Consider the following 24,848-nt stretch of genomic DNA (forward strand, 5'->3'; position numbering starts at 1 on the left):
CTCAAGGCTGAGTGGAAGAGTAGGTGGCAGCTAGAGCGCATGAGGCCACTGAAAGACGGTGGCTTTACTCCGAGGACCAGGGGAAGCCAATGGGTTTAAAATGAAAAGCACAGCTCTGATTGTCATTTTAAAAAGAGCACTCTGGCTGCTGTGTGGATGACGGCATGGAGGAGAAGGGCGGCTAGCTGCCTTTATGGTGGCCCAGCACACAGATGTCCTTCTTGTCTTCCTCCCTCACTGCCCCCTTCTCTCGGTGATGGACTAAAGGTGCCTTGGAAATAACAAATGACACCATGCAAGTAAAGTGCTGAGCTCGGGAGCGAGCGCATACTAGGCGACCCAACCAGCAAAGCTGTGATAACAAGGATTATTATTCTGGGGAACTGTCTCTTAATCCCTTGCTCCTTGGACAACCTGGAAGAAATCAGGCGATTGAGGTATAAGGACCAAGTGAGGTGTGAGAGCCCTCAGGGGAGGGGAGCGGTTGTGCTGCCCCTCCCCAGTCACGTGAGTGTCCTCCTCCAACCCCCACCAGGGATCAGACCAAATGAGGGTGGCTGGCATGGGGTCTGAGACACTGCTTCAGCTGCCAGTTTTTCCTAAAGCACAATTCAACCTTAAAATAAATCTCTTAAAATGTCCCTTTTACGATCCTGAAATGAAAACCCCAAATAATATAGCTTACCACTGACTACTTGAAGAAAAAAAAGGAACATAATATCCTAGCTGTAACTTAAAGGAAAGAAATAAAAGAAGGTTTCTTTTCTTTTCTTTTTTTCTTTTTTTTTTTTTTTTTTTTTTTTTTGAGACGGAGTTTCACTCTTGTTAACCAGGCTGGAGTGCAATGGCGCGATCTCGGCTCACTGCAACCTCCGCCTCCTGGGTTCAGGAAATTCTCCTGCCTCAGCCTCCTGAGTAGCTGAGATTACAGGCACGCGCCACCATGCCCAGCTCATTTTTTGTATTTTTAGTAGAGACGGGGTTTCACCATGTTGACCAGGACGGTTTCGATCTCTCGACCTCGTGATCCACCCGCCTCGGCCTCCCAAAGTGCTGGGATTACAGGCTTGAGCCACTGTGCCCAGCCCTGGAAGGTTTATTTTCTAAAAATATGTATTTCACCATGTAAATGCTCAGGCATGACCACAATAGAAGACGTGACAAAGGAGTCTGATACTTCCTCCCGCTTCTCATTTAAAAGGTTGCATTTAAGATCTGGGGATACTAAATTACTAGGAAGATCTGGGGCCATTCTCTACTAGAAGTCAAGGAAAATGGAAGAACAGAGAGGGGGTGGACCATGGGATTCAAACAAGGATATTCAGTATTTATCAAAAACATGCAAAGCCCGGGCGCAGGGGCTCATGCCTATAATCCCAGCACTTTGGGAGGCCGAAGTAGGTGGATCACCTGAGGCCAGGAGTTTGAGACCAGCCTGGCCAACATGGTGGAACCCCGTCTCTACTAAAAGTACAAGAATTAGCCGGTAGGGTGGCAGGTGCCTGTAATCCCAGCTACTGTGGGGTTGGGGGTGGTTGGGGCAGGAGAATCACCTGAACCTGGGAGGCAAAGGTTGCAGTGAGCCAAGATTGTGACGTGGCACTCCAGCCTGGGCTACAAGAGCAAGACTCCATCTCAAGAAAAAATAAATGCAGAAATACTTTGTGTTTATTTCTATAAAGAAGTTAGATTCTAGGCTCAGATAATTAGAAACAGGTTTCATATCCCCATCAGGAGATATGAAAGTCATATGCGTTGTGGGACAATTTTTCTTTATGTACAGCTTCCTGCAGTGTATTATAAGACATTAATATCCTATATCCCAAATACCGCTATCCCTCCCAGCTATTACAACAAACAAAATGCTTCCCCTACAAATTTCCAAACCACTGTCTAGGGGGAGGTGCCACACCTGCTGAGAACCACTGCCCTAAAACAGATTCATGAGATGATATATTCAAAATGACAGCATTTGGTAGTTTTATAATTGCATGCTTTGGTGGGGAGACAGATGCCACCCCAAAGATGTCCATGTCCTTGTCCCCAGAACCTGTGGCTGATAACCTTCTATAGCTAAAGGAACTTTGCAGCTGTGATTACGTGTCCCCAGTGTAATCATAAGGGTTCTTATAAAAGGGTGGGTAGGCAATGTGGGTTGCAGGAGATGTGAGGCCAGAAGCAAGACATTGGAGTGACATGAGGAAGGGGCGACGCTCAGGAATATAGGTGCCTCTAGTTGCTTAAATAAGCAAGAAAGCAGGCTTCTCCTCTGAAGCTCTCAAAGGAATGCAGCCCTGCAGACGCCTCTGATCTCTAGGACTATCGGAGAATAAATTTATGTTGTTTAAAGCCACTAAGTCTGTGCTAATTGTGTTATAGCAGCCACAGGAAACAACAATATTACATGTGTTTATATTCATGGTGACTTTCCATTTATGGTGACTACACCAGGTTTTCTAGTTATGATCATGATAACAAGTTTCTTTTTAAACTAAAATGCACTTAGGTTTTGTTTTTGTTCTTGTCTTTGAGACAGGGTCCCACTGTGTTGCCCAGGCTGGAGCGCAGTGGTGCAGTCAGAGCTCACTGTCACCTCAGCCTCCTAGGCTCGAGCAATCCTCCTGCTAGAACTAGAGGCATACACCACCACGCCCAGCTAATTTTTCAATTTTTTGTAGAGATGAAGTCTTACTATGTTGTCTAGACTGGTCTTAAGTTCCTGGGCTCGAGCGATCCTCCTGCCTCAGCCTCCCAAAGCACTAGGATTACAAGCGTGAGCCACCACGCCCCCTGCTAGGTTTTTTAAAAGGAGAGAGTAGCCAAATTAAAGGAAATATTAAGTTAATAATAACACAGTCTGCAGTATGGCAGAACTTGCAAAGGTGTTACAAGAATGGCCCTGGTTTGGAAAATAACAAGTTAAGCTATCACGTGGGAATTTCTCAGTGGGATAAGTCTTGTGATGGAAGATTCTGAATGCTGCTACTTTCTGTTAGTAATACCTAAGCACCAGGTGTTTTGTTTTTCGGGTTTTTTTAAATATACTTTAATTTCTGGGATACATGTACAGAACATATAGGTTTGTAACATAGGTATACGCATGTCATGGTGGTTTGCTGCACCCATCAACCCATCATCTACATTAGGTATTTCTCCTAATGTTCTCCCTCCCCAAGTCCCCCACCCCCAACAGGCCACGGTGTATGATGCTCCCCTCCCTGTGTCCATGTGTTCTCATTGTTCAGCTCCCACTTATGAGTGAGAACATGCAGTGTTTGGTTTTCTGTTCCTGTGTCGGTTTGCTGAGAATGATAGTTTCCAGCTTCATCCATGTCCCTGCAAAGGACATGAACTCATCCTTTTCATGGCTGCGTAGTATTCCATGGTATGTATGTGCCACATTTTCTTTATCCAGTCTAACATTGATGGGCTTTTGGGTTGGTTCCAAGTCTTTGCTATTGTGAACAGTGCTGCAATAAACATACGTGTGCGTGTGTCTTTATAGTAGAATGATTTATAATCCTTTGGATATATACCCAGCAGTGGGATTGCTGGGTCAAATGGTATTTCTGGTTCTAGATCCTTGAGGAATTGCCACACGGTCTTCCACAATGGTTGAACTAATTTACACTCCCACCAACAGTGTAAAAGTGTTCCTGTTTCTCCACATTCTCTCCAGCATCTGCTGTTTCCTGACTTTTTAATGATTGCCATTCTAACTGGCATGAGATGGTATCTCATTGTGGTTTTGATTTGCATTTCTCTAATGTCCAGTGATGATGAGCTTTTTTTTCATATATTTGTTGGCCGCATAAATGTCTTCTTTTGAGAAGTGTCTGTTCATATCCTTTGCCCACTTTTGATGGGGTTGTTTTTTTCTTGTATATTTGTTTAAGTTCTTTGTAGATTCTGGGTATTAGCCCTTTGTCAGATGGATAGATTGCAAAAATTTTCTCCCATTCTATAGGTTGCCTGTTCACACTGATGATAGTTTCTTTTGCTGTGCAGAAACTTTTTAGTTTACTCAGATTCCGTTTGTCAATTTTGGCTTTTGTTGCCATTGCTGTTGGTGTTTTAGTCATGAAGTCTTTGCCCATGTCTGTGTCCTGAATGGAACTGCCTAGGTTTTCTTCTAGGGTTTTTATGGTTTTAGGTCTTATGTTTAAGTCTTTAATCCATCTTGAGTTGATTTTTGTATAAAATGTAAGGAAGAGATCCAGTTTCAGTTTTCTGCATATGGCTAGGCAGTTTTACAAGTTACACAGTAATAATCATAATAGTAATAGCCATATAAACAGTAGCTGTTATTAAGCTAACATTTATTCAGACCTCGCTATGTTCTAGGCATGGTTCAAAGCTTTTAAACAGTTATTAACTTACTGTTTTTAATTTTTTTACACGATCCCAGTAAGAAATACATTTTACTTTATGACCCATCACATACACACACACACATACACACACACACCCCAACTGAAACAGGTGTTCACCATTGCTGTGTATCATAGATTCTGATATTTCGTTGTCTATTCTAGGGATTGGCAAACTTTTCCTATAAGAGGATAATAAATATTTTAGGATTTCAGCTAGATTTTATGGTGAATACTCAACTATGCCATTGTAACATGAAAACAGCCACAGATAAACATTAAGGGAACAAATAGACACTGCTGGGTTCTAATAAAACTTTATTTTACAAAAACAGGCAACAGGCCATAGTTTGCTGACTCCTAGATTGTATTATATTTCTTCCAGTCTTTTTTCTTTTTTAATGCTGGTCATTAAACTTTCACTAAACTTTAATTATAACCTGCACTTTTACAAAAATGTATTTAATCTTTACAACTGTCCTATCAGGTACTTAAGCCTATTTAACAGATGAGAAACTGAGGCACAGTGAGATTAATTACCTTGTAAGAAGTAGAACTGGCCACCTTAGAGCCCACCTTCGTCACCTGTACAACAAAGCACTCACTAAAGATTGGCTATTATCATTATCAACATTATTATTATTATTATTATTATTATTATTTCAAACAGGAGTTAAGTTACAAAGGAACTCGTATTTGAATTATGAAGGAACTCAAAACCCACAGTCACATAAACCAGTTTCAGAATGAAATAGCCAGACCTTCCTTTTGTTCAAAGGGTTGTGCTGCTGATTAAATATTGTGTAAATCTCCCTTCTTTGAATTGAACACGTTTTAGAGTCACCTATTACAAAAGTGCTGCATGCTTAGAACAGAAAACTTGCCACACCTGTAATCTCAGCACTTTGGGAAGCTGAGGCAGGAGGATCACTTGAGGCCAAGAGTCCAATACCAGCCTGAGCAAAAAGGAGACCCTGTCTCTACAAAATAATAATAATTATTATTATTATTATTTATTGGCTAGATGTGGTGGTACAAGCCTGTAGTCCTAGCTACTCAGGAGGCTGAGGTGTGAGGATCAAGAAGGCCAAGGCTGCAGTGAGCTGTGGTCACGCCACTGCACTACAGCCTGGGTGACCTAGGTAGAACCTGTCTCAAAAAACATGAAAACAGAAAACTTGGAAAATGCAGGAAAAAAAATAATAGATAAATAGAGTTCTGATTCATTAAAACAATTTTTTGGTAAAAATTTGTATTCATTATTTTGAAATGAAAACAGCTGCCTCCTATTCTATGTGGACTGGGAAGCAGACTTCCAATATGGCTTAAATTGGAGAGCTGATGAATTTCAGGATGGTTGACACACTTGATAGAAAACAACCCTTTAGTCTTAATTAACTATGAATAACTTTGGCATTCACAATTTGAAACCTCTGAGAACCAACATGCCATTTTCTTCATTCATGTTTGCTTTATATCAGATTAATTTTATCTTAGGAAAGACATTTTTTTAGACTCTTCTCCTCTCTCCTTCATCCAAGAACTACAACCATACATCCCAAGATAGTGACCCACCTGGCAGACCTTTGGGCTGCCTACATGGTGAAAGACCCCCCTGTCCTCCTTTAATTAAGAGAACTTTGCCTATAATTCTAATGCTTTGGGAGGCTGAAGCAAGAGGATCACTTGAAGCAAGGAGTTTGACATTTCCCTGGGCACCATAGCAAGACCCTGTCTCTACACAAAATAAAATATAAGCCAGGTGTGCTAGCACACATCTCTAGTCCTAGCTATTTGGAAGGCTGAGGCAGGAGGACTCTTTGAGCCCAGGAGTTCAAGGCTGCAGTGAGCTATGATCATGCCACTGCACTCCAGCCTGGGTGACAGGGGAGACCTTGTCTCAAAAAAAAAAGACCTTCATCAAGAATGCTTGATAATTATGTTACTGAGCTGTTATCCAGGTCCATAGCCTCTCCCCTCAGGGGCGGTTCCAACTCAAAGCCTCCTCACCAGCCTCCCAAACAAGTATGCAGAGCCCACCACACCATCATCAAAACTGAACCCAGAGAAATCTGTAGAACATTAGGGCATGCTGAGAAAATCTGCAACGCCTTTGTCTGATCTGTACCTTCACTGCAAGAGAACCACCCACAGATTCTCTAGTCAAACAAAGATGACATTCCATCCACCCCTACCCCCAGCCCCCAGCATGGTCCTTCCCAGGACCAGTTACATACTGAAGCCTGTTTTGTAAAAACTACCTCTTCTCAGTTCATTCTGGTTTAAATTGATCGTTTTTGTTTTCATTTTTGTTTTTAAGTAATCTACTTATGCTGTTGCTTGTTTAGGAAATTAACCACTGATTTTCTTTTTAATCCAAAGAATACATAATGTTTCAGAAAATGGGTTTCATGTGAGTGGCATGTTAAAAGCTTTTGTACCAACTGATTTGGGGTGTTCCTGCTGGGTTTACAGAAACAGATTCTTTGCTTAAAGGCTCAGGGAAGGGGACTGGGGGATTTTGAAAATAGCCAATGCCTGTGGAGTGCCTGCTGCAGTCCAGGCCCTGGGCTAGGTGATTCCACACATGCTACCTGATTTAATCCTCACTGCAGTGTTAGGTGGTAAAGGGATCAGGCTGGACTTGAAGGGATCAGTGGCCCTTTATTAGCTGAAGAGCATGATGTGAAAGCTGTCATATTTTAGTGTTTATTTGACTGGGAGAAGTTCTGGGTCAGGCAGAGGGTTCCCCTCCAAGCTATCCTCGGTGACTAAAACCAAGACACCCGGGTGGAATGTTTATGGTGTATAGTAAGGCTGCGTTCAGCAGGCAGCCCAGGATGAAACTGATGGCTTTTGTCTTGCCCTTACTCCAGATGTATTTCACATAAATTAATATTGAGTCCCCACCAATTTTTTTTTCTTTTACTTTCTTGGTCTCTGCAACCCTGGAAAAACATTTTTTAGTTGGATAAAGTGTTCTGAGCCAGGGCAACACTGTTACTTCACTCCTGAGTTAGCCATGCTTTTCTGAGGCTATTTTCTGCCTCTGTGCAACTAGTTTTTGTCAAGTTTTTTGAAAAGAGTTACCACCTACATAGCTTAAAACAATCTTAGGAAAATCTGAAATAATAAGAATGCCCAGAGAGTAGGTAGGTATTCTAAAGGCTTGTCATAGAAACATTTGGGTGTGTTTAATTTTTAGAAAAATTTTTAATTATATGATAAATATTTGAATCCCTTCTCTTTTAAAAAAAATTCTAGAAGACTGGGCATGGTGGCTCACACCTATAATCCTAACACTTTGGGAGGCAAAGGTGGGTGGATCGCTTGAGCTCAGGAAGTTTGAGATCAGCCTCGGCAACATGGTGAAACCCCATCTCTACAAAAAATACAAAAGAATTAGCCAGGCATGGTGGCACACACCTGTAGTGCCAATTATTTGGAGGCTGAAGCACGAGAATTGCTTGAACTGGGAGGTGGAGGCTGCAGTGAGCCAAGATTGTGCCAGTCTACCCTGGGTGACCAAGTGAGACCCTGTCTCAAAAAAAAATCTAGAATATTCTAGATAATACTAAAGTTCACTTTGACCGTCACTTTTAATTCCTGTTTCCTCCTCTCTGCCTTCTAAAAGTAACTGCCTTTTTTTTGTGTACATCCTTTCATATATGTATAAATATATAAGTGCCCATGGAAAATATAGTAACATTTTATGTGTCTCTAATAAATAGTAATAACATACAGTACATAGTACATATTACAGTCAGAAAACCTTTTTGACTCCTATATATTTTTTGATGTGTCCCTGTTAATATGTGGAGATCTGGTTCATTTCCATCCCTTGACATTTCATTTACCATTGTATGAATAGACCACATTTCATTTTTCAAGTCTCCTTTCAAGGGATAGCTAAATTATTCCCAATCTTTTGCTATTTACTAACAATTATGTAATGAGCATCCTTGATGTGTCCCCTTGCTCGTGTGTATGAGATTTTCTGAAGCATAGATAATGAAAAGTGGAATTACTGAGTATGTTTCCTGTTAGTTTTAAATTTTTTTTCTTTTTGAGGCAAAGTCTTGCCCTGTCTCCCAGACTGGAGTGCAATGGGGTGATCTCAGCTCATCGCAACCTCTGCCTCCCAAATTCAAGCGAATTCTCCCGCCTCAACCTCCCAAGTAGCTGGAATTACAGGCATGTGTCACCACACCCGGCTAATTTTTATATCTTTACTAGAGACGAGGTTTCACCATGTTGGCCAGGCTGGTCTAGAACTCCTGACCTCGTAATCCACCCTGAATTTTTAACCAAAGAAACATATGCCTATGGTTTAATAGGCATAGTTCTACAAAGGAATATTTGTGGAAAACAGCAGTCCTCAGTGACTGCCCACCACCCTTGTTTTCTGCCTGGGGGCAACAACTTTCAACTCTTGCTGCTGCTTTGAAAAATGTAACCCACAAATTTCTTTTTTTTTTTTTTTTTTTTTTTTTTGAGACGGAGTTTCGCTCTTGTTACCCAGGCTGGAGTGCAATGGCACGATCTCGGCTCACCGCAACCTCCGCCTCCTGGGTTCAGGCAATTCTCCTGCCTCAGCCTCCTGAGTAGCTGGGATTACAGGCACGCGCCACCATGCCCAGCTAATTTTTTGTATTTTTAGTAGAGACGGGGTTTCACCATGTTGACCAGGATGGTCTCGATCTCTCGACCTCGTGATCCACCCGCCCCGGCCTCCCAAAGTGCTGGGATTACAGGCTTGAGCCACCGCGCCCGGCCAGTAACCCACAAATTTCTAAGTAACATCCTTAGGTGCTACTTCTTGATTCTTTTTTTTCCTCCGTGATAGGCATGAGCTCTGGCTTCCAATATGTACGAATTGAGCTCTCTTTTTTCACCCTTGACCCCATCACAAACATGCAAACTTTCTCTTCATGTCTTCCCAGTATCAATCAATCATAAGTTGAGCTTCATCAATATATGGTATTTACCTTCTTACAATTATATAAATACTTTTCACAGGGAAGTCATTTTGTATACAATAATTACTTTTCCTTCTCCATGTGCTGGCCTGGGAGGTGACATCTTTAAGCATAAATCCTTTCAGCAAACAAGCTCCTTCTTGCTTCTTGTCCAGTACATGGAGGGTTGGTCATCAGTGATTAGGTGCACAAATTGCTCCATCAATGAGGAGTGTGCAATCGTGCAGTGGTGAAATGCTTTTGATATGAGTAATGCCAAACCTTCTCCCAGGTCACACACTGATTCCCTCCTAGGCCCCAAGCAGTTTGCTTTCCTCATTTGCTCGTCATTTTTCACTGAGTGCCCTGCCCTGCCGCCTTCCAGCCAGGACCAAGAGTGCTAAGCTTTGGCTCTCAGGGCCTTGATGAAGTGTTTTGCCTAATGGCCGTGTTCCTGGGCCTGATTCTTCACAGTTGTGTGTGGAGCTGAGATCACCAGCTGCATTTTTTTCTTTTTTTTTTTTTTTAAGGGTCAAGAAGGGTTTATGTCCTTAATTTTTTACAACAGAAATAATACACTCTCCAGTGAAAAATTTAAACAGGAAAAGGACTGTATGGAGCGAGGAGACAAGGCCCTTATCTCTCCTCTCCCAACTCAGCCCCTTTGAGTCCTCAGAAGCAGTGTTGTTTCAGAACCAGATTACCTGTGTTCCAATCTCAACATTTGTTAGCTTGTATGGCCTTGAACAAGTTGCCTAACCTTTGTGTACCTCTGTTTCCTTATCTATAAAATAGATGTTTTAGTCCATTTAATGTTGCTATAATAGAATACCTGAGGCTGGATAATTTATAAAGAAAAGAGATTTATTTGACTTATGATTCTAGGGGTTGGCAAGTTCAAGATTGGGCAGCTGTACCTGGTGCTTCCACTCATGGTGGAAAGTGGAAGGGGAATCAACGTGTGCAGAGACCACATGGGGAGAGAGGGGGTCAACTATTTTAACAACTCGCTCTCAGGCCAGGCGCGGTGGCTCATGCCTATAATCCCAGCACTTTGGGAGGCTGAGGCTGGCAGATTGCCTGAGCTCAGGAGTTTGAGACCAGCCTGGGCAACATGGTGAAACCCTGTCTCTACAAAAATACAAAAAATTAGCTGGGCGCCCAGCTACTTGGGAGGCTGAGGCAGGAGAATTGCAAGAACCCAGGAGGCAGAGGTTGCAGTGAGCCAAGATCAAGACACTGCATTCCAGCCTGGGCAAGAGAGCAAGACTCCATCTCACAAAAAAAAAAAAAAAAAAAAAAAAAATACACCTTGATGTCTTGGAAACTAATCCATTCCTGAGAGAGTGAGAATTCACTGACTCCCATGGGAAGGCATTAATTTATTCATGAGGAACCCACCCCCCTACATGACCCAAACACCTCCTGCTAGGCCTTACCTCCCAACACTGCCACACTGGGGATCAAATTTCAACATGAGTTGTGGCAGGGACAAACCACATCCAAACCATAGCAATGGAAAAATAGTAGTGTTCACCTTATAGAGCTTTGTGGGGATTAAATGAGTTAATGCTTATAAAGTGGCACAGAGAAAGCACTCCATAGATATTAGCCAGGAATATTATTAACAGTTTGTTTTATATCCTTCTAGACTAGCAGTTCTTAACCTTGACTGCATATTGAAATCACCTGGGGAGATTTAACCTTGGTGCCTGGACCCCACCCTCAGCAATTCTGATTTTATTGGTCTGGAGAGCAGCCTGGGCATCAGAATTTTTAAAGGCTTCTCAGAGCATTACAATATGCGGCCAGGGGTGGAAACTATTGTGTTACGTATTTCTCATGTGTATCAGTTAGGATAGGTGAGGGTATGCTACAGTAACAAACATCCCCAAAATCTCATCTACTCCTCATTTATGATATATGTCCATTGTGGTCAGCTGTATCTCTGATCCATATCATCTTTATTCTGGAACCCAGGCCAACAGAATATGTGTGGGCATTGGTGGTATAGTGGCAAATATAGCTGCCTTTCAAGCTAACAGAGTAAATATCCAGAATATTTACAGCCTTGTAAGTGAGAAAAGAAAGTGTACGGGGAGGCGTGCACTGGCTCTTAAAAGCTTCTGACCAGGCTGGGTGCCATGGCTCATACCTGTAATCTCAGCACTTTGGGAGGCCAAGGCAGGCGGATCACCTGAGGTCAGGAGTTGGAGACCAGCCTGACCAACATGAAGAAACCCCATCTCTACTAAAAATATAAAATTAGCGGGGCATGGTGGCACATGCCTGTAGTCCCAGCTACTCAGCTAATTGGGAAGCTGAGGCAGAAGAATCACTTGAACCCAGGAGGCAGAGCTTGTGGTTAACTGAGATCGTGCCACTGCACTCAAACCTGGACAACAAAAGAGTGAAACTCCATCTCAAAAAAAAAAACCTTCTGACCAAAAGTGAAACATAACTTTTGCCCACATTATCACTGGCCAAAGCAAGGTGCATGATCCAGTTTCTAAGTAACGTGTATTTGCTACTTCCTGTAGCACGTACAAGAAGTATGTTTTCTCAGTTTTAGGTATGATCTCTTGCTTCCCAAAATATAAGAATTGAGCTCTCTTTTCTCACCCTTGACCCCATCACACATATGCAAAAATTCTCTCCGTGTCTTCCCAATATTCCTCAGTCATAACCTGAGTTGAACAGGGAGGGTATGTGTCAGGGGCTGGACGGTAAATATTTGAGGCTTTGTGGGACACACAGTCTACTCACCTCTGACTTTCTAGTACAAGAGGAACTATAGACAATACACTGATTTTTTTTTTTTTAAATGTAAAAACCATTCTTGGGCCGGGCGCGGTGGCTCACGCCTGTAATCCCAGCACTCTGGGAGGCCGAGGCGGGTGGATCACGAGGTCAAGAGATCGAGACCATCTTGGTCGGCAAGGTGAAACCCCGCCTCTACTAAAAATACAAAAATTAGCCGGGCATGAGTGGTGCACGCCTGTAATCCCAGCTACTCGGGAGGCTGAGGCAGGAGAATTGCTTGAACCCAGGAGGCGGAGGTTGCGGTGAGCCAAGATTGTGCCATTGCAACAGCAAAACACTGTCTCAAAAAAAAAGAAAAAAGAAAAAAAAAAAAAAAAAAAAACATTCTTAACTCATCAGTCCTACAAAAACAAGCAGCAAGCCAGGTTTGGCCTGGGCGCTGCCGTTTGCCAGCCCTGCTACATTTCATCCTTTTTGCAGGGAGAAGCACCTCAGGGAGGGATCCCAAATACGGGTGAACAGCAGTGCCGCCTACCACGCTGTGTATACAGAAGGGAGGCACTTCCGTTGCACAGTTGTGCAAGTTCATACGTCACGCTGTGTTGCAGCTTTTGTTACTTAGCACTGTATCTCTTGATGACAGTTTCATATCAGTAGCTCCAGCATGACTTCAATTGTATAATGGCTGCCTAGTTTTCTCTTCTCTGAATGTAGCATAGTGCATTTGTGTTTGTGTGTTTTTATCATTAATCCTCTATTGTTGGATAACAGGGATTTTTAAGTATCAAGAGGAGTAAGGCAGTGTGCATAGAGAGAACGCTGGAAAGAGAGATTCCACAGCCCAACTCTCCCAGTAGTTTATACTGAAATCTTCCAGACCTCCTTGAAAACAAAAATGTGTTGGAGGGAACCCCTGAAAACAGGCATTTGCCAAGAGGACCATTTTTTTTTTAATTATAGCTGTGTCTGTGATACATGTTCCTGCAACACTGAACACTGTTGCAATCCCAGGGTCGTTTTCAAGGAGATTTAAATATTAGAGAGGGTAAAAAGTAAAAATGGTGAAAAACTAGAAGTGAGGCCGGGAGCAGTGGTTCATGCCTGTAATCCCAGCACTTTGGGAGGCCAAGACAGATGGATCGCCTGAGGTCAGGAGTACAAGACCAGCCTGGCCAACATGGTGAAACCCCATCTTTACTAAAAATACAAAAAAATTAGCCGGGCATGGTGGCACGTGCCTGTAATCCCAGCTACTCAGGAGGCTGAGGCAGGAGAATCGCTTGAACCCAGGAGGCAGAGGTTGTGGTGAGCCGAGATTGCACCATTGCACTCCAGCCCGGACAATAAGAGCGAAACTCTGTCTCAGGGAAAAAAAAGAAAAAAAAAACAACAAGAAGTAAGATCTTGGAAGCTGTGTGACGGACGTGATTATCACACTGGCCTCACACAGAGACACATTTTAGGCCATGCATGAGCCGAGCAGATAAAGAAAACCCAAAACTGCTTTTCAGCAGTGGGACGGGCCCAAAAGGGTGGCTAAAATCACTCAGGCTCCCTCTCATGTGACTTTCCTCTTCTGTGCCTCACAGGACACCACGACATCCGTGCGCATTGGCCTGATGATGGAAGAGATGATCTTCAACCTTGCAGATACACATCTGTTCTTCAATGACCTGGAGGTTTGTGTTGCTGGTTTCATTTAATATTTGCCATGTTTAATCACCTGCATCTAGTTTATGGGAAGAAGGATGCTGCCTTTTCTTTCTTTTTTTTTTTTTTCTTTTTCTTTTAGAAGTTTGAAACTTTTGCTAGCAACCCCCAAAAAGACCCAAAACTGTGGCTGGCGATGGTTTATTGGAAACATACTTAGCTGAGTTATCTCCCTAGCTTTCCTATGCAGTTAACGGGCTCTTCTCTGTTCCACTGGTGATGTCCACTGGCAATTTTACTAATCCAATAAGGGCTATGTAGTTTCTTCCTCCTGAAATTTGCTATTTAATAAGTTTATTAAGGCATATTAGTACAGATCCTCCCGGGTCAGCAATAATTAGCAGTGGGCCAGGATGGAAGCTTTTAAAAACAATTTACATTCCCCTGAAAGCATGTTTTACAAAGAGAAAGAGTGAGAGTGAGCAGAGGGAATATGCTTATTTAAAGGAACTGCTCCCGAGCCCCTAAGCAAGATGCAGGGGAGGTAGGAAAAAAAGCGGGAGCGCAGCTTCAAAAATACATTGAATTCGTTTGTTTATACCCAGCCTATGTCAGAAAGGATTCTGAATGGGAAACATGTTTAAAGTAGAACTAGTAAGGCAGAGGCCAAGGGATACAAAGCTATGTCATGAGTAAGAGTAAGAAGTTTTACCAAAGCATTCCAGGCTCAGGCTAACTATTGTGATCAGGTTCAGAGTGTATCACTTCCTTGTAGCCAAAGTAAAGAGGGAAATACAGTGAGTTACCTCCCTCTAATGAAAGAGCAAGCAACTTTCTCTGACGTGAAGAAGGGATTTTGGCCGATAAAAGGATCAGTATGGGAATCTTCTGGCTTTGTAAATTATATTCGCCTTATTGGTTCAACAGATTGAAAAATAAAGGCAACCTAAAAGAAAACTGTATACAAAAGAGCAATTCTGTTTCTCTTAGGAGGAATATTTTTTCCTGGACCATCCCTGGGGACTAATCTGTGAAGCAGAAATATAAAATTTACAGATTTCAAGTCTATCCTGGCTAGCCCAAGGCACTCCTAATATTTATCACTGGGAAAGCATACAGATTTTTCTTTCTAGTCTGCAGTTCCAGAGAGAGAGGAATCCTTGCTGAAATAATCAATCTAGTGTTTTGTCCAATCTATGTAAGCCTCTTGGCCTCAGTCTTGACATCTGTAAAATGGAACTGATATTCTCTGCCCAACATCTGTTCAAAGAGCAGAACTAGGTAGAAACTCGAAGAAGAAAGAGAGCTTTGGAGCAACAGAGAATAAATAACCATTGGCTTCAAGGCTTGGGACGGTCTCTTTATTCAAAATCAAAGTGCACGCTCACTTCATGATGACGTCTGTGGCTTGAAGGACACAGAGGGAAAGACAACCAAAACTGTGACCACTGAATTCAGCGAGTATGGACGAGGCCTAACGCAGTAAGGACTCAGCCGATTGCAAAGATCAAAACCAAACTCGCTTTAACAAAAAGTGGAAATTACTGGCCCTTGTAGTTGAAAAGTTCAGGGTCGATTTCATCCTTGCTTATTGCCTCCACTTCTGTGAGAACTGGAACGACTCTGTCTGATTCACCCTGAATCCCTAGAGCTCAGGCAGTAAACAACCAAACAAATCCATAAACAAGATCATTTATGATAATAAAAAGGATGTGAAGAAAATAAAACAATCAGATTCGAGGAGGATGCGGGGGGGCAGCACTCTTGAGGAGGCTGGTCCATGGAAGGCCTCCTGAGGAGGTAACACTTGAACCAAATGATGACAGGCAGCCGGCCAGATGGAGATCGGGGGCAGGGGTCGGGGACAGGACAGCAAGTGCAAAGGTCCTGAGTGAGGACAAGCTTGAAGCCCCTGGGATCAGAGAGAAGGCATGGCGGCCATAGCACAGGAGGAAAAGTATGGGGGCGGCCAGGGTAGATGAGACTGGGGCAGGAGATATCATAGCAATCAAAGTTCATTCTAAGTGCCGTGGACATCTCTGGGGCAAGCTGGCATTAAGCAGGAAAGCTGCATGATCTGGGTTGTATGTTAAAAAGACCTCTCTGGCTGCTGCGTGGAGAATGGGCAGTCAGAGGGGAAATATGAGCTGGGCGCGGTGGCTCACACCTGTAATCTCAACACCTTGGGAGGTCAAGGCAGGCGGATCACTTGAGGTCAGGAGTTCGAGACCAGCCTGGCCAACACGGTGAAACTCCGTCTCTACTAAAAATACAAAAAGATTAGCCAGGTGTGGTGGCAGCCACCTGTAATCCCAGCTACTCAGGAGGCTGAGACAGGAGAATCACTTGAACCCAGGAGGCGGAGGTTGCAGTGAGCCGAGATCGTGACACTGACTCCAGCCTGGGCGACAGAGTGAGACTCCATCTTAAAAAAAAAAAAAAAGAAAGAAAGAAATGTGGAGGCAGGGAGACCAGCCAAGAGGCTACTGCAGTAATCCAAGCAAGAGAAGAAAATGGACTGGATCCAGGTGGTAGAAAGATGTGGACTTCAGGATGAGCTGAAGCCGAGAGGCATTGCTGAGAGACTGGATGTGGAGGTTGGGGAGAGAGAGGTGGCAAGGACTCCTGGGTTTGATCTGACAGGGACGTGTTGTCCTTCACGGAGACAGGCACCACAGAGAAGGTGCTGGGTATGCAGTGGAGGATTCCATCCCTCTGTCTGGGGCACATGGGGTTTAGGATGTCTGTGACACCCTGGTGAAGGTGCCAGATCGGCCAGCAGAAACATGAGTTTGAACCTCCCCTGCAGTAACAACACCAGGCGTGGAATAGGTACTTTGTGCATCTTGGTTGAACCTGCAGCTGAGAGCCAGGTATTTTGCGGGATTTTTGTGTTTCACGCTGATGTCTTCAGAGTCTTGCCCCCCTCTGCTGTTTCTCTCTGGCCCCCAGGTCGACATTGCACCTCTAGGAGGAGGATCTTAATTACCAGCTGGAGCTACTTAGGGAAGCTGGTTTGTTTTTATTTTCTAAATTTATTTCAAAAATGTCCCCAGTGCCAGAAGCCCCCAGGGCACCTCAGCAGAATTGAAACCATGTTATACGATGATGAAGTCAAAATTCACACAAGTGAAAACATATTGTTTGTTGGTGCAAGGCAGCCCCTGTCAAAATCTAAAGCACAGCCTTCTGCAGCTGCCCAGGGAAGCCATGAGGACCGGGGAGAGGCATGATCAAGGCCCAGCAAAGCCAGAAGCCTTTGTTCTCCAAGCCTGTAGTGCCACCTGTAAGGGACTTCCTTCCCACGTCCAGTGGCTCTTCGTGAAGAGCTTGCCGTTTCCCAGGCCCCAATGGAAGTGCTGTGAGTTCAGCAGCAAACCAACCACAGCAAGATCCATCCCCACAAGGCATGGACTTTCCAGTTCAGGAGGCTGACCACAAACAGTGGAATGCAAAATGAGTGTCAGAGAAAAGTGCTCTGAAGAGAGAGAGTCAGGGAGGAGGCTGTCATGGGGACTTTTGTTTTTTGCTTTTTACCTGTTATATCCAGGAAAGGCTCCTCTGATTTTTTTTTCTTTCTTTGAGACAGAGTCTTGCTCTGTTGCCCAGGCTGGAGGTGCAGTGGTGCAATCTTGTCTCACTGCAACTTCTGCCTCCTGGGTTCAAGCGATCTCCTGCCTCAGCCTCCCAAATAGCTGGGATTACAGGTGCACACCATGTCCAGACAATTTTTGTATTTTTTGTAGAGACAGGGCTTCACCTTGTTGGTCACGGTGGTCTCGAACTCCTGACCTCAAGTGATCTGCCCTCCTCAATCTCCCAAAGTGCTGGGATTACAGGTGTGAGCTACCATGCCCAGGCACCTCTGACTTTTGAACAAAGACCTGAAAGAGTTGGAGGAGGATGCCATGCCAATATCTGGGGCAAGAGTGTTCCAGATAGAGAGAAGCGCTGTGCAAAGGCCGAGGCATGGTCAGAGTTGTTGGGCTCCAGAAACTGGGAGGAGACCGGGTAGACAGAAGCAGAAGGAACAGGAAGAATTGTGGTGGGCAATGGGGGTGGGGCCTTTGGGCCATCGTAAGGCTTTGGATAACAGCTGAGGGTGACAAAAGCCATTGGAGGGTTTGGAACAACATGATATGACTTTGGTTCAGAAGCTGCCTCTGGCTACCTGGTGGAGAACAGACTGCAGGGGACAAGGATTGAAGCGGGTGTCCACGTTAAATCAGCAACTCCCAGACTCCCAGGTGAAAGAATCCGTGGGTTTTAAAGAATGGTATGGGATTGGCCTGGCACAGTGGCTCACGCCTGTTTGAGAGGCTGAGGCGAGTGGATCACTTGAGGTCAGAAGTTCAAGACCAGCCCGGCCAACATAATGAAACCCCATCTCTACTAAAAATACAAAAATGAGCCAGGCGTGGTAGCAGGCGCCAGTAATCTCAACTACTAGGAGGCTGAGGCAGGAGAATCACTGGAACCCAGGAGGCGGAAGCTGTAGTGAGCAGAGATTGCACCACTTCACTCCAGCCTTGGAGACGGAGGGAGACTCCATCTCCAAAAAAAAATAATGATAAAAATATTATTTATGTTTTAAGATGTCACAACTTTAATTTAAAATACATTTAAAACCTAGATTCATGTTGAATCACTGAAACTTTATAGGCAGTGTTATTAAAGATGGTTCCAAATTTCAGCAAAGGCGCATTTCATTCAGGCATGAAAAAGAGTTAACAAGCAAAGGTAACCATGAACAAAGGCATCACAAATAGATATAAAGCCAGAAGAACAGGGTTCTAAAGTAGACAGAGAGGGTAGGCTGACTCTCCGATTGCAGATTTTCGTTATCAGCTCATCACACCACTGAAACTCTGTGACGATTTGCCATCCACATCCATGGAGTTTGGTGACCCTAAAGACTGTAACATCCCCCATTCTCTTGGTTAAAATGGCAGGCATGTTGACAAGAACTGTCCTGGGTACCTCCTGCCTGCCAGGCTTTACCTTCTTCTTGGTATATTTAAAAGAACACAAATTTGGGCCAGGCACGGTGGCTCATGCCTGTAATCCCAGTACTTTGGGAGGCTGAGGCAGTGGATTATTTGAGGTCAGGAGTTCGAGACTAGTCTTGCCAACATGACAAAACCCTGTCTCTACTAAAAATACAAAAATAATTTTTAAAAAATTAGCTGGGTATGGTAGCATGCACCTGTAATCCCAGCTACTTGGGAGGCTGAAGCAACAGAATTGCTTGAACCCAGGAGGCGGAGGTTACAGTGAGCCAAGATCGCACCACTGCACTCCAGACTGAGCAACACAGCGAAAGTCCATCTCAAAACAAATAAATACATAAATAAATAAATACACACAAGACTTACAAGCAAGATGCAGCAAGAATGAGGAGAGGGGCCTTCTTCTCCCTCCCTTGCTTTAACGGGCAAGCTGTCAATGTCAGGGTGTCCTCTGGAAGCCAGGAGATGTGCCTGGGTGAGGTGCTGTCCCTGAAGATGATGTCCAGGGGCTAGCATGGTGAGGGCTAGGTAGTGAGAGGCAGGTAAACAATTTGGCCCCGGGAAGGAGGTGGCTGGGGGAGGAAGCCTAGACGGTGGAATTACTTGTGTCTGACCAGGGAGTCAATGGTCACACAGCAGTGGCTGGGCTGATGTTGGAAGCGCCTGGCATCATCCTGCCTTGCCTGAGTTTCTGCTGCATTCTCTGGTCCTGGCCCCTGTCCACTTCTCTCCACTCCGTTTTCTATACCTCTATGATCCAAGTCACCATCATCTTTCTCCTGGACGCCGTCACAGCCTTCTCACAGTCTCCCTGCTGTCTATGAATTAAGATACAAGCTCATCAAAATAAAAAGGCTTAGGTAAAGCACAAGTCCGTTTCTCTCTCATGAGGAAATCTGAAATGTAAACAACCTAGGGCCAGAAGGCAGCTCTTTCATGCCAGAAGCCCAGGCACAGTGGCTTCCTTTACCCCGACTCCCAGAGACAGGGTCTTGCTCTGTCACCAAGCTGGAGTGCAGTGGCATGATCATGGCTCACTGCAGCCTTGACTTCCCAGACTCAAGCCATCCTCCCACCTCAGCCTCCTGAGTAGCTGGGACTATAGGCAGGAACCACCACGTTCCACTAATATGTTTATTTTCTGTAGAGATGGAGTCTCCTATGTTATCCAGGCTGGTCTCAAACTTGTAGTCTCAAGGAATCTTCCCGCCTTGGGCTCCCAAAGTGCTAGGATTGCAGGCATGAGCCACTGCACACAGCAGCTTCCACAGGTACATTCCAGGCACACTCCAGGCATCAGGGGAAAGGAGGAGGCAGAGACAGAGAAGGGCACCACCCAGCGGTTGCACTTATCGCTTCTGCTCACACCCCATTGGCCAGAACATAGTCACTTGGCCACACCTTCCTGCAAAGAAGCCTGGGAAATGTAGTCTTTATTCTGGGCAGTCACATGCCAATAAAAACTGATACTATAGATAAAGGAGGGAAATGAAGTGGGTATTGAGGGTCAGCTGGCAGTCTCAACCTGACACCTCTCTTTGGGTCTCTTCACAGTAGCCAGAGGGGTGAAAAGGAAAGCTAAACATATCACCCTCTGCTTAAAGCTCTTCGGTAGGCTGGGTGCAGTGGCTCAGCCTGTAATCCTAGCACTTTGGAAGGCCGAGGTGGGTGAATCACTTGAGATCAGGAGTTCGAGATCAGCCTGGCCAACATGGCAAAACCCTGTCTCTATTAAAAATACAAAAATTAGCTGGACAAGGTGGCAGGCGCCTGTAATCCCAGCTACTCAGCAGGCTGAGGCAGGAGAATCACTTGAAATCAAGAGGCAGAGGTTGCAGTGAGCCGAGATCTCACTACCGCACTCTAGCCTGGGCAACAGAGCAAGACTCCATCTCAAAAAAAAAAAAAGAAGAAGCTTTTCAGTGAACTTTTATGGACTGGCCCCACCTGCTTCTCCAGAATCTTTTCCTTCTACTCTTTTCATCATTTACTCCCTCCAGATCCAATGGGCTTTTTTTAATTCCTTGAACATCCATGCTCCCCACTACCTTAAGATTCTGCCCATGCCATGCCCTCTGTCTGGAACACGCTTCCCCACCATTCTCCCCTCCTCTTGTTCTCAAGGTCCAAGGCCTCGCCAGCTCCTGTGCACCTTTTAAATCTCTGAACCAGTGCCACATCCTCAGGGAAGTCTTACTTGATCCCCGACAAAAGGTTAGGTTCTGCCATCATATGCTTCCAGGACCCCTCATACCTCATCGTATGCTCCCAGGACCCCTCATACCTCATCATATGCTCCCAGGACCCCTCATACCTCATCATATGCTCCCAGGACCCCTCATACTTATGCTGTACATTTTGCACTCTTTGTAACCATTTCATTATTTTAAATAATTGATGTGAATTCTGTGTTTCCCGCCAGCTGTGTGTTCCAGGAGGGCAGAGAACATGTCCACTGTGTTCACTGCTATATCACTGGCACATTGCAGGTGTTCAGTAAATAACTAATTCTTGACTGTTGATGATCTTACCCTCTGACCCTATCCATGGTAACAACTGCCTTCTGGAATTTCTAACTTTCAGGAAACTGACTTTGTTTATGTGCCTTTGACTTTACTAGAAATTAAGTAGGTTAACAGTGGTCCACACAAAAGAGTGTGTATTTCTCTTGTGTGCAGAACTCTAGAGGTCAACAATCCAGGGACCTCTTCTTGCCGAAGAGCTCATACCCAGGTTCCTGCCAGCTTGCAGCTGCTCCAACCCTCAAGTGTCTGTCTTGTCCTCAGGATCCAAGATAGGGACATCTCAGTTCCAGGTGTCAGAATAGAGGAAGGGGCAAATAGAACTGCCTTTTCCCTTTCAGACAGCAACTGGAGGCTCTCAAAGAATGTCCCAGAAGTGCCACACAATACTTGCATTTATATCCCATTGGCCAGCAAGGGAGGCTGGGAATTGTAGTCTTCATTCTGGCCAGTCATGCCTCACTAAAAATTCCATCACTATGGAAGCAGAGAGAACAGATACTGGACCAAAAAATAGCAATCTGTCACAGCACTGAGTTCTCGCCTCCTATTTTACAGACCTCCTTTTCTGTTTACTGCATTTTCTTCTCCTCAAATCTTGGTCTCTGGTTCTGCAACCTCAGCTGGGTGCCTGGACCCTGACCTGTTCTCCCCATTTGCTAGATCCTCTATCTGGCACGTTTGCCCTGGATCACCCCGCCACACTGGGCACATACCGCCCACCACCTGTATTGTGAATCAGCAGCCCTGCTCCTTAACAGTGTCATTGTGTGTTGGGAGGACAGGGGAGCATACCATTTTTTTTTTTCTGAGTGGGCATTCTGAATGTTTACATCTGCATCAGTGTTGGTGTCTTTAACTAGAGCAGCATTCTCAACTGAGGGCAGGCCCGTTCATTCCCTGGAGGGAAAGGGGGACACATTAGAAACTGGGGGTGAGGCCAGGTGCAGTGGCTCATGCCTGTAATCCCAACACTTGGGGAGGCCGAGGCGGACAGTTCACTTGAGGTCAGGAGTTCGAGACCAGCCTGGACAATATGGTGAAGCCTCGTCTCTACTAAAAATACAAAAATTAGCCAGGTGTGGTGGCGGGTGCCTGTCATCCCAGCTATTCAGGAGGCTGAGGCACAAGAATCGCTTGAACCTGGGAGGCGGAGGTTGCAGTGAGCCGACACGGCACTGCACTGCAGCCTGGGTGATAGAGTGAGAGTCTGTCTCAAAAACAAAAAGAAAAGAAAAGAAAAAAGAAACCGGGGGTAGGTAGGAGGCAGAGGTTGCAGTGAGCTAAGATCATACCACTTCACTCCAGTCTGGCTGACAAGTGTTGAGACTCTTTCTCAAAAAAAAAAAAAAAAAAATAGGGGTTTGGGGTAGTTGGCTGTCACATGAAGGGAAAGAACTGTTTGCTTTTAGAGGCAGGGCCAGCAGTACCACTCAACCCAGTATGTTGGATAATCTTGTATCTTGTTCGAAGTGGAATTGTCCCCCCGCAAATGCCCACCACGCTGAGCCCCTGAGAGGTGTCAGTCAGATGATCCGTGTTTATGGATGCCTCGTATACATCATGATCCAGGTTTCATGTGGTTTGCTCTTAATTAAAATACAAAACAAAACAACAAAAAACCACTTTGTTAAACGTGTGGTATTTCTTGCAAGTGTTTTAGGGGAAAATGACCAGTACATCAAACCAGTGATGTCATAGGTAATGATGCTTAGGATGAAGCATAGATGTGTGAAGGCGCATCACTGGAAGGATAAATGAGGCCAAGCACGGTGGCTTACGCCAGTAATCCCAGCACTTTGGGAGGCTGAGGCGAGAGGATCACTTGAGCCCAGGAGTTAGACCAGCCTGAGTAACATGGCGAAACCCCAAATCTTCCAAAAATACCAAAAAATAAAATAAAATAAAAGCCAGGCATGGTGATGAATGCCCATAGTCCCAGCTACTCAGGAGCTGACGTAGAGGATGGATCAAGCCTTTGAGGTTGAAGCTACAGTGACCTGTGATCATGCCATTGCACTCCAGCCTGGATAGCAGAGCAAGAGTCTATCTCAGAAAAAAAAGAAAGAGATTCAAAGGTGGGGTTCCTCTGTGGCTAAATCCATGAAGGTGTGACATGAAGGAGCAGTTCCCTACCCAAGTGAGTGCCATCCACTGAGAGGCCTTGCACTATGGAAGGAATGGGATGCTATTTGGGGTCAGAGGACCTGAGTGCCAATTCTGACCCTGAACCTTGTGAGCGCTAAGACCTTGACAAAGGTATTTAACTCGGCTGACTTTCTACTTCTTCCTCTGAAGCAAAGCTCAATCATAACTGATGCTGACTGAGCACTCACTACATACCAGGTGCTGTTCTAGTTGGCTTATATGTTTTAATTCATTTCGTCCAATCATTATCCCCATTGTACTAGTCTGCTCAGTCTGCCATAACAAAATACCAGAGTGAGTGGCTTGCATGACAGAAACTATCTTTCTCACGGTTCTGCAAGCTGGAGGTCCACGATCCACGTGCTGGCAAAGTTGGTTTCTGGTGACGGGCCTCTTCTTGGCTTGCAGATGGCTGCCTTTTTGCTGTGTCTTCATCCAGCCTTTCCTCAGTGGAGAGAGAGCCAGAGAGAGAAACAGCTGTCTGGTGTCTCCTCTCACAAGGACACCAATCCCATTGGTGACCTCACTTAACCTTAATTACTTCCTTAGAGGCCCCGCCTCTAAATACAGCCACATAGGTGGGTTAGATTTTCAACATATGAATGTTGGGAGGGGACACAAACATTCAGTTCACAACACCCATTTTACAAATGGGGAAGCGGGGGCAGGGAGGGACAAAGTGAGCAGCCCGCACCACACAGTTGGCAGTGGCAACATTCAGACCCAGGTGGCCTGGCCCCAGAGTCCCTGCCTTTGCCCATGGTGCTGTGCTGCCTCTGCCAGGGACAGCAACGTCCATCTAGTTTGAGAGGGAGGATTCCCAGTAAGAATCTAGGAGCTCTGCAGTGCCGCAGACAGTGGACTCAAAGGAAAAGAAAGTGCAAGGGAGGGCTGGAGTCACTGAGAAGTGCGGCGGAGGAAAGGCAAGGTCTGACACCAGGAGGAGGAGAAAGTCCCAGTGTTCATGTAGAAGACGAATATTTTTTATCTCTTTGGGTTTTTCTGTTTTTGTTTTTGTTTGTTTCGTTTTGTTTTGTTTTTTGAGGTGGAGTCTTGCTCTATCTCCCAGGCTGGAGTGCAGTGGCGTGATCTCAGCTCACTGCAACCTCCGCCTCCCAGGTTCAAGCAATCCTAGTGCCTCAGCCTCCCAAGTAGCTGGGACCACAGGCATGTGCCACCATGCCCGGCTAATTGTATTTTGAGTAGAGTCAGGGTTTCACCGTGTTGGTCAGGCCAGTCTCAAACTCATGACCTTAAGTGATCTACCCACTTCAGCCTCCCAAAATGCTGGAATTATAAGCGTGAGCCACCGCAGCTGACCAAGATTTTTCATGTCTTTGTAAGATGAAAAATTGAACTCTTAGATTCCTCCACTGTGAGTGTGCAAAGCACCTTATGCGTAGTAAAACCCATACAAACGGCAACAAC

General features: G+C 44.9%; 1 protein-coding gene across 3 annotated transcripts in view; it reads left to right on the plus strand.

Annotated features, from left to right (window-relative positions):
• Positions 1 to 24,848, plus strand: part of EYA2 (EYA transcriptional coactivator and phosphatase 2) — a 292,955-nt gene that overhangs the window by 234,282 nt on the left and 33,825 nt on the right. For all 3 annotated transcript variants that reach the window (XM_039479738.2, XM_074406621.1, XM_039479741.2), the window contains one exon: positions 13,681 to 13,770. In XM_039479738.2, coding sequence (XP_039335672.2) covers positions 13,681 to 13,770 — 90 coding nt within the window. The remainder of the gene's footprint in view (positions 1 to 13,680; positions 13,771 to 24,848) is intronic.

The sequence above is a fragment of the Saimiri boliviensis genome, chromosome 9 (assembly GCF_048565385.1).
Source record: "Saimiri boliviensis isolate mSaiBol1 chromosome 9, mSaiBol1.pri, whole genome shotgun sequence".
Lineage (NCBI taxonomy): Eukaryota > Metazoa > Chordata > Mammalia > Primates > Cebidae > Saimiri > Saimiri boliviensis.